The sequence below is a fragment of the Lolium rigidum genome, chromosome 4 (genome assembly GCF_022539505.1).
Source record: "Lolium rigidum isolate FL_2022 chromosome 4, APGP_CSIRO_Lrig_0.1, whole genome shotgun sequence".
Lineage (NCBI taxonomy): Eukaryota > Viridiplantae > Streptophyta > Magnoliopsida > Poales > Poaceae > Lolium > Lolium rigidum.
In genome coordinates, this window is record NC_061511.1 from 162,773,418 (window position 1) to 162,783,941 (window position 10,524).

Genomic DNA, 10,524 nt, shown 5'->3' on the forward strand with positions numbered 1-10,524 from the left:
ATACCAAATTGTGATGATTATGGAATTGGTTTCCTAAGGTCCTACTCAAGAGATGATGATATGATCCTCTAAATATATGGTTTGCCTAGGAATTCTACCTTGGTATCTTCTGTAGCTTGTTCTTCAGGAAATCTGATAAACCTGCATCTTGTGGTATGCCTCCACCTCCTAGCTTCTTCATCTTGATTCTAGCTAATTCACATGGAGTGGCTCTATGTGTTTGTTCCCATGTATGATGGTACTTGATGATCAAATGTATGAAGGGTGTGGCTCTATTTATAGGCTTGGGCAAGCTCTAGTATCATGACACCTAGGTGGTGACTCTTGTGTTGGTTTGATGAGTAAGGTGCTTGGGTGTCATGCCCTCATCCATAGCAATCCTTTGGGCATGAGGTGGCATAGCTTGGAAAGCAAGTCATGTAGATATTTTCATCCCATGTGGCAAGATCATTATCCTCTCATATGATTTATTTTTGGATAGCCAAGTGGCATTTGCTACTAAATATCTTGTGGATGGTTTTATTATTGTTGATGTGTCACTATATTATATTTGATTGGATTTATATTATAATATTGGTGAAAAGGTGGAACTTGAAGGTTATTCCTCAAATTTGGATAGTTTTTGTTTGATTTCACCAAGGCATGATCATATGAGTTTCAAAGTACTCATAGTTAATTTTATTCAAATAGTTTGAACTATAATTCGTAATGTAAATGGATTTAGTTTTATGATATTCCATATACTTAATAAGTTATGATTTAAATGAGAATGTGTGGCTTTTATGCACTTTAGACCCCGTGGTTTAACTAATTTATAAATGAATTAAATTACACACAAAGGTAGTTGCTAACTTTCAAGTGTTAATAAGTTAGGGTTTGATTCTTAAAGAATGTGTTGTTGTAAATCTAATTCCATTTGATCTATTCCATAGATCAAATCATCTCTACCCAAAACAAGGTTTTAACAAAGATCACGATGAAGTTTATAGCGCTTGACTTGATGATCTACTTCAATTCCGAGCAAGTCAAGTGAAACTTCGATTCATCGTGGTAAGTTTTAGTTGAAGCGCGAAAATTCCCCGGATTTTCTATGCATGAATGCAATGCACACTTTGGTGTTCTCTCATTTTATTGCCTCTAAACCTGGGATATTACAGCTTCTTTGAAAGAAAGTCTTTGGAGTTGACAACATATGGTATGCGGATTTGGAGCTATACATTGTTAATAAGTTTTGTCGTTTAGACAAGTGGTTCCCACTATAGGCTAAATTGATCTTCATAACTGATGAAGATAAGGATTGGAATTATTTTTGGACGGATGAATATATGTAAATGTGTCTGTTGATACGTTTCAATGCATGGTTTATTATGATATTCTGGTTTTCATTTTTTACTAATCTGAATAGGTTGTAATGTAACGTGAAATTTGATTTGTATAGGCGTTAGTTTATTTTACACATGTCAATTGACAATTGCACATGTATGCCATTGTTTTGGTTTAGAGATTGTTGTATATTTCTTGCAAAACATGATATATGAATGAACCTTTCTAAAAGATATGCTAATGCATTTCCACCTTGTACCACAATTGCATCACTGCCCTCAAAAGAGCAATTGCTAGATGCAAATAAAACTGTAATGATCGCAAACACCTCCAATTTTGGGTTGTGCTCATATAACTAAATTATATTTTAATGCATGTTTCTAATTATTTTTTGTCACCATAGAGAAAAATTAGGTGATGCACCGAGGCAAGTGCGCAGATAGTCATAAAGCCAACTCCGGTTAAGTTGGCTAATCTGACACACACATGTGCTTTCGAGAAAGCAAAAAAAAGATTCTTGTTATTGTGGAAGGACGACTATCTCATTGTGCAATGTGATTTACAAAAGGTGCGGTCACCGCCAACCTCTGAGATTGACTTGACTTGGTCTTCTTCCATGAAATGTTTTACTTTTGATCTTTTGTTCCTAGCTCTGGACGCGGCCCCGTTAAGAAAAGCTACCCTTTCCCTCCCATATCATGTATCTATGATAGCATGACCGAGGTGAAGCACATTAAGATGATATTTTGTACATTCGGAAACGCACTTGAAGCTATATCTGCGATACGAGGAAAGTGAAATCTTAGTCAATAGTAAAGATGAGAAAATTAATTCTATTGCGCTTTCATTGCACATGACCTTACATTTTAAGTAAGTATAATCTTACTATTTTGGATTATTACATGTTATGTTTTTGATACATGTGTATTTTATGTGGACATACATAGTGTAGAGTAGACAAAGTATTTATAAAAAACCGTAGCAACGCACGGGCATTCAACTAGTAAGAGCTGACGTGCGTGACTACGTGTCATGCTTGTCAGGTGCATCCGAGTGGTGTGTTTTCTATGAGCCGTCCACTAGAGATCGGACGGCCAAAAAGTCACGTGCGCCCTGTTATAGGCTGGATCTGCGTCGTCTTCCCGTCCTGGTTTTGTTCCGGGTTCAGACCAAACCCAATCCCAATCTCAATCCAACCTCGCGAGTCGCGACCGCTTTTCCTCGTCGCCCTAATCGCTGGAGGCCGGCCTCGTTGAGTTGCTTAATTCGTCTTCCTTCCTGCTGAAGATCCGTACTCTAGGTAAGCCCTTCTTTGATTTCACCTGTCCGTAGTTTGCGCTGCATAAGCAAAAAGTCGACTGTTTTCGCCGCGAGATTTCGTTCCTCTAAGCTGCACGAGTACGTTGCTGGAGTAGATGTCGAACCTGTTTGCTGTTACCCGACGTGGTCGCCGTCCCTAGGGTTTCTTTAGCTGAAGCTGGGTCTTTGTACGATAGGAGCATGGGATGTGGGGAATTGTCGTCGAAGCGCCCGTATGCTGATGATCTGTGCTGGAGTGGTCTTAGGACTCTTGTAGAGTAAGGTGGTAAAAGAAATCTATTTGTTTTGTTGTAAATTGGCCGGCCGTGTTTTGTGGACTTGTGGGGGGAGGAAAATCTCGTGTTGGGAGAAATTTAGATGCGGGGATCGTGTTTGCATATTGTGAACTTTGATGGAAGAAAGTAGGGGAAGTTCCTGCGGCCTACTGTTGGAATTTCAGTGTGCTTGCTAAAGGATGATGGTTGTTGGCCTCATGGAGTTGGATTTCGGTCTGTGGTTTTGTTGTGGACAGGGAGGAAGGAAAGAAGGAAGAAAAGGCGTGAGTTGTGTCGATTTTGTGAGTTGTCACAGTTTGGTGGGAGCTTGGAGACAGGAGATTATAAGGAGGGTTGAAGATGAGCAGCCGAAGCCCGCCGCGGAGGGACCGAAGGATGCGTACTGAACGCACCTCATACCGTGACGCACCGTACCGGAGAGACAGGGACAACCGCCGTGGTCCAAGCAGGTTTGAGCTGCCTTAATTTTTAAATGAAGCACGATGAACATTTGGCATCCTAAATCCAAACGTTACTGCTTCCTCTCCTAATCATATGCGCTGGCCACCTGTAATGCTACCTGAAGAGGCCTTACACTTAGTCCTGGTTTGTATTATGGTTGGCCGTGTATCCTCTAAATATTTCTGTTATTTTCCTGCAGGTCTGCTAGTGATTTGTGCAACAACTGTAAGCGTCCAGGGCATTTTGCTAGGGATTGTCCAAATGTGGCCGTCTGCCATACCTGTGGGCTTCCTGGGTAAGTACTATTAGTTGTTTGCTTCTGCAGATTTATAATCTTCTATCTTAGCTTATGTGAAAATCTTCCACTATCCAGCAATATGTTAATTGTAATTTTGTTCATAGTGATTTTTATGCCAATATTATTCCCAATAGCCTGCAGTCTTTTGCCATATTGTATCTAGAACTATGCCCATCATCCAGTAACAGTTTATTGCAACTTTTCCGATGCCTCTAGTATTCTCAGTAACCCTGCCGTTTCTCGCTACTATCTAAAACTCCATGTGAATAGTATTAGCATCTTATGTATTTTTTAGCGCAAGTTTCTTCTACAAGGACCGTTTCATTTTGTACAGTTTATTGTGGGATACAAATATATCATCAGAAGGTGGTGGTTAATGAATAGTGAGACCTGAAGCTTGAACCATATGTAAATCATAAACATCATGCAACTGATCAATACTACTCCTTCTGATCTAATTGACTCTAGTATAGAAATATCTAGATACATTTTAGTTCTAGATACATCCATATTAATGGCAAGTAATATGAATCGGAGGGAGTACATAAATTGTGAATATTAAGTTGTTGATCGCTCATAAGTTAATTCTTCCATGTGACCAGGAGAGCATACATAGTACATTCTTCACCTGTCTTGGGGAAACATTGCTCAGGCTATTTTTTTTTTACTTCATCAGGCATATTGCAGCCGAGTGTTCCTCCAAAGATCTCTGCTGGAACTGCAAAGAGCCTGGGCACATGGCTAACAGCTGCACAAATGAAGGGATATGCCGCAACTGTGGCAAATCAGGCCACATTGCAAAAGACTGCACTTCTCCGCCAATGCTGCCTGGAGAAGTGAAGCTCTGCAACAACTGCTACAAACCAGGACACATTGCAGTGGAGTGCACCAACGAGAAGGCCTGCAACAACTGTAGGAAGAGCGGCCATCTTGCCCGTAACTGCACCAATGAGCCTGTTTGCAACCTGTGTCATGTTGCAGGGCATTTGGCCCGTGAGTGCCCCAAATCTGATGAGATCATTGAGAGGGGTGGGCCTCCTTCCTTCCGTGGTGGTGATGGTATGTTTCGTGGTGGCGATGCTCCCTTCCGTGCTGCTGGTGCTCCCTTCCGTGGCGGCTACAGTGATGTGGTTTGCCGGGCCTGCAACCAGGTTGGCCATATGAGCCGTGACTGTATGGGTGGTGCCTTCATGATCTGCCACAACTGTGGTGGCCGTGGCCACATGGCTTACGAGTGCCCATCTGAGAGGCTCCTGGACCGATTCCCCATGCGCCGTTACTGAAGGGCTGTTTCAGATGACTATTACTCGCCTGTGTGTTATGCTTCATCATTTTTCGTGTGCTTCATGTTTCTCAATGCCAACGAATTTTAAGTATTCCAGTTTTTGTACCTTGTTAGTTTCATCGTTAACAAATGACTTCCAGGTTCTCTTTCAGATAAAATTGTACATTGGGATCTCTCTGCCATATGAATAATTATTTTCTGGGTTAGTGGATACCAAGTGTTAAGCTGTAATTGTGATTCCAGCTATTCAACTGTTCTATTATGTTGGGAAATAAATCAGACAAGTGTTCAAATTATATATTTTTAGCGCTAACAGTTCATGTTCTTACTGTTGTGAGTTATCAAGTGTTATTTCACATTTTATGGAGGGAATTGTCTCAAATTTGACACGTTGAATTGTCTTATGCTTGTATGCAGTGCGATATTATAATTCAAGCAACTGAAATGGATGTCCTTAGACTCTTGTTTACTTTTTCGAATACTCCATAGACAACATAGCTTAGTACGACCATTTTCAAGATATCACCATGGTTGACAAGCTTGGTGTAAGAACTAGAAGTTGCAAAAATATTAACAAAACTTAACAGAAATTGCCGTGATATGAACATGATAGCTCACTGTGACACTTTCTATTATTGAAAGCCAGAGCATAGCAGATAGCCAGCACGCTTAAGCTTATCTGGAAAATATTATTTATCAGCATAACAAGTTCCAGAGATGTTTCACAAACACTGGCAGAAAAACAAAAAAATATAACACAAGACAAATTAGAACACTACAAATACCTAACTCAACAGACCTATTTGACAATGCCATAACTGAACAAGATCACCAGGGCGGCACACAGTATTAGGCCACCATCTATTCCAGATTTTGATTCGACAGCACCATCTAATCGAACTTCGTGTAACTGAACCTGTTGGCATCTTCTTTCTCACCGTCGCTTGGCGCCAGGTCCTTCAACTATTTTATTCAGAGGGGGCAAGAAATGAAAAAGGAAATATAATCAGATATCTGGCTTAGTTTGCAGATGGCGGTTTTGCAAATATAAAATGTCAATACTTTAGGCAAGCATAAATAAAGATAGAAGAGAAGAAAATACCTTTGCTAGGTAAGCCTTATGGAATCTGTAACCCTGAAAGAGCAAAAGACTCAACATTAGATATGTAAGCTTCCTGACGTTCCGAGTAGTTCCTTTGTGTAAAAAAGACTTACCCTGTCAGTCCCATATAGGTAATCGCAATACGTGAAAACAGAAGCAAAATTGCTCTGGCTTTGGCCTCCAACATAGTGATGATAATCATGGTATTCTGCTCCTCCATAGAATGGAATATACTTTGTCAGGCTGAATGGAAAATCAAAGCTGCAGAATGACAAGATAAAAGTTCAGAAATGTCCTGTGGAGTACTCATGGACAGCTATCCATTAAAACAAAACAAGGTCTAGCTTAGCTGTTCAGACATGCTAAAATTATTATTTCGATTTCAAAGCTATCGTGCGTTCGAGATCTGTAGTTTTTATCCTTCGTTTCTTAGCACAAGGAAATTGTAATTAAGAAACCAAAGCTATTTTTTGTTGGAATTATCAAATCAGGCCACACAATTGAAACAACAGCTGCAAAAAACTAAAAACAAAAAGTAGACTCTGATGTTAAATTTCTGTCCTACTAAGAGTAGCCGGCGATGTTGAATATTTTTTTGGTTCCTTTATTACCTTGTTCTTTCAAATAATGGAATAAGCAGCCAGCTACGACTTCTCTAACTAATAGCTCTGGCTTCTATAATGCTATAAGAAAAAACCTTCAGGTCAGCTGTCAGCTACAGTTGTTCTAATCAAGACTAGCTCAATTCAAGTAGGCCTGTTCTCCACCCTTCCACAAATACCACTACTTAGTACAAACAAATTTAGCTATCCCGTGTCAGGCAGGTAAACATCTCAATCACCCACCACCACTTCCATTTACAGCGAATCAATCCATCACTAGCAGCAAAGTGTAAATCGCAGTACATGAAAACAGCAGATTCTTTTAGAAAATGATGTTGAAGAGAGAAGCTAGGCAGACTCCTTACCCACTATGCGTCTCGATGGCCTCCATCTGACGAAGCATAATCCAGAGCCAGAGTGTAATCATGTGGCCTGGCGCAATGGCCGGGCCAGTAAAGGAGGGGATGCCAAGTATAAGCACCTCTGCCCAATGCGCGTACGGCGCCGCGAAGCCGATGGGCGCCGTGTACTCGTGGTGGATGCGGTGGATCTTCTGGTAGCCCCACTCCCCGTGCAGCAGCCGATGCAGCCAGTAGTTGAGGTAGTCCTCGACCAGGAAGTAGACCAGCAGCTGCGCGCCAATCTCCCCCAGAGACGGGAGTGGCAGCCCCGTGTGGATTCCCACCATCTGCAGCGATTAGAGAGGATCAGTTTTTTTTATCTTTTATCTTTTTGATTGACTGTCACCAATATGCGGAAAAAATAGGGAAAATGTGGGTTAATTCTACATGGCTTGGAGCAGAGCCCAGATCAGGAAATCCTTAGATTAGCACGCCTACAAGCAGGCAGATCAAGAAGGGCACGCGCACGGGAATCCAAATTCTAACTTGCAAGCGGAAGACATGGCACGGAATCTGCCGCCGAGCCTCCCCAAATCTCCGGACGCATTGCACGGATTCCTCCACGAAAAACGAGAATCGAGTGGAAAGAACGGGGCGGCGGCGGAACGGACCTTGACGGCGGGGTAGGACATGAGCTGGAGCGGGCCGATGACGAGGAAGAAGATGCGCATGACGTCGCGGTAGCACCTGAGGAACTCGGCGCGCGTGAGGCGCACCCGCGGCTGCAGCTTGTAGGGCTGGACGGCCCGCGGCGCGCGGAGCTCGAGGAGCGCGACGGGGAGCGGCGCGAGGGTGAAGACGACGAGGAGGAAGAGGATGTTGAGGCAGTAGAGGTAGTAGTCGGGGGTGGTGGCCGTGAGCCGGAACCACAGCGCCTCCGCGGACGTCATGGCGCGACCCAGCGCCGCCTCCGCCTCCGCCGCCGTCGCCCACGGGAGCATCTCGTCCGGCCAGATGGAGGGAGGACCCGTCCGAGAAAACAGAGAGGAGGCACTGAACTACTGACCAATCTCTGTTTCTCGTTCTCGACTGCTCCACTACGAGTCTACGAGTGTACTCGTATCTATTTCTGCCACTTGCGCAGGGGGTCTTCCGCAATATTTATACAAAGCAGGGGGCTACGCGTATGTCTGCCACTCCCCGTTCCCGGCCCGCTTCGGTTACACTGCCGGCGAGTGGCGGAGAGACGTCGTGCTCCCCATTATGCGCCGTCGGATGTGTCACTGACACGTGGGGACAGTGCGGTCTGATCCGGTGTGGGTTCCAGCTGCCAGCCATGGAGTGGTGTGATGGGCCGGCCGTACTTTGTCATGTGCTGATGGGTTTTCTACGTTGGATCTCACCTGCCACATGATGCCCGTGTGGCACTCTGTGCGTTGCTCTGCACTTCGATACTCTACTCAGAATTGTTGTTTGTTCTGGAGCTATCTGATCCCGAGATCAGACATGATGTGCAAGTTGACAGTGAGAGAACTGCAACCCTAGGGGCAATCTCACCCCTGGCGCATCACTGGGAAGAGATTTTCATATTTTTATGCTATTACTCCATTTGTTTCATATTACTATGTATAGAAGGTACATAGACTCACGTTGGGCCAAGAGGAATGCAATCCGCGATTTTTTCGATAGGGATAGCTTTAGTTTGTTGGTGCATGTGGTTACAACGCATCGACATTGTCTTTGCGGGTGCGGTGCCCTTGCCCACTATAGTCCTTAGCAAGATCCTCGTTGAGGTAGAGTTGTACAGAGTAGCCAAGTTGTTTAGGGCTAGTTTAGCTATAGTGGAAGGGTGGAGGTTGAGCGAGTAGTTGTCCCAGCCTCATGTTGTCCTAGTGACAGTGTGGACTCTGCGTTCTCGCCGTCTATGTCTATCGCGTTGTAATCTCGCCGCTTGGCCTCTTCTTCTATAAAAAGAGATATGTTTACCCAGGACCTATCCTCGAAAAAAAAAATTGTAAAAATTTGACCAATCATGGAGTAAAAGTACAAGTATCTACAAAATCAAATAAATGTTATTAGAATCGCAATGGAATATTATACTTTTATATTACCTACATTTGGTATTTCATATGCCAATATTTATCATATATAGTTGGGCAAACATAGCGGACGTGACTTTGGCTAAGCTAATACGCGGAGTAATATGGAACGGAGGAAGTATTATAGAAAAAGAGAGTAAAATGCACCTGCAATATGACTTCGTTCGAGAATCGATGGCACATTCAGGCTCTTCCTTACTACTTGTCCATCATTTAAGCACTTGAGTTCATCAACTTGTGAAAGGGTCATGCACATCGCAAGGTTTGCCTTCGACGATGACGCATCATGGCTGCATGGGAAGCCTAAGCTCACAAGGGTCCACACGTGATTTCACATTCTTCGTGGGTTATTCATGAACCTGGATGCAAATCGTAGCTAGAATGCGATGTGTGTCCGGTTCCAGAATCCTCTGGCCACACTTTCAATGTTGCCCTCCACCACGTCCTCTAGTCCAAGCACGGCAAGCAACAACCTGAAAACAATCAAATATGGTCTGTGATCGATGTGCTTTTGGAGGTCCCTTTCAGAATGGAGAGTGTACGTCATCATCTCACGCTAGCAACGGAGCACATGGGTTTTGCATGAGGACAAACTAGCTAGCTCGGTGAGCTGTCGATCCTGTCATCATCGATATCTCGTTTTCGCTAAAGCACTTCTTTCTAGTATTTTTTTTAGTTCGCATCATACCTTCGAACTACACACTGAGCTGGAACGCTAGCAGTCCACACGATCGATGCCGTCTCTATCGTCGTGACTTGTCAACACAAACGACGCTTAAGCCTATACCCAAAAAAAAGACAGTATGGGGTTTTTAACTTATGTGCTAGCTCCATTCCTAGTCATACTGACAAGGTTTTAACTTATGTGCTAAAATTTTATAATTTTTGAGTTGTGAGTTTTAATCTTGGCAGCTAGCTAAGACCACCGAAGATGAATGGGACCGGCTTAGATTAGGGCGGAGGATGTTGCTGCCTGCCTAAAGAGGCATGTGTTAAGAACAGATTGGTGAGACCATTATTATTCCACAAGAGGCCACAGCCAACGCCGAGACTCAAAACTAGCATGGAAAGACTAAAACTATACACCATGTAAAGATCTAGATTTCCCCCACTCCTAGTGGCGAGAAGGTCGTCAAAGATCATGAGAACCAACTTAGATGAAGGCGGGTAACAGTGTTGAGAGGCGGTTATGGTTCAGCTCGAGAGGTGTGTGCTAATAACGAACTCATGCTTATTGCATTCACAAATAATGTTAGGGAGCTAGTGGTATCCTGGTTTCTCCCGTTAGATGTCATAGACCGTTCTTGAGTCGTAGCAGTGCCATCGGCAATAGCTACAAAAGAAGGCCTCCGCGTCGCCTTCGGGGAGAACCACAACATGTGTAGACAACACCCCGAACTCGATTTTTCAAACAGTTGTACCTTTTGTCTTTTTAAAC

General features: G+C 43.5%; 2 protein-coding genes across 2 annotated transcripts; one reads left to right on the top strand and one right to left on the bottom strand.

The window, feature by feature from the left end:
- Positions 1-2,492: 2,492 nt before the first annotated feature.
- LOC124706189 (zinc finger protein GIS2-like) lies at positions 2,493-5,240 on the top strand. The gene is made up of 4 exons (XM_047237842.1): positions 2,493-2,623; positions 3,155-3,367; positions 3,559-3,654; positions 4,334-5,240. Exons 2-4 carry the CDS (start codon positions 3,258-3,260, stop codon positions 4,938-4,940), a joined length of 813 nt encoding a protein of 270 aa, XP_047093798.1. The 5' UTR covers positions 2,493-2,623; positions 3,155-3,257; the 3' UTR covers positions 4,941-5,240.
- A 298-nt stretch (positions 5,241-5,538) lies between these two features.
- On the bottom strand, positions 5,539-7,988 carry LOC124708784 (very-long-chain aldehyde decarbonylase GL1-10-like). The gene is made up of 5 exons (XM_047240447.1): positions 7,659-7,988; positions 7,012-7,334; positions 6,158-6,305; positions 6,045-6,077; positions 5,539-5,905 (listed from the first exon to the last, which is right to left on the bottom strand). The coding sequence occupies exons 1-5, from the start codon at positions 7,986-7,988 to the stop codon at positions 5,834-5,836; spliced, it is 906 nt and encodes a 301-aa protein (XP_047096403.1). The 3' UTR covers positions 5,539-5,833.
- Positions 7,989-10,524: the final 2,536 nt, after the last annotated feature.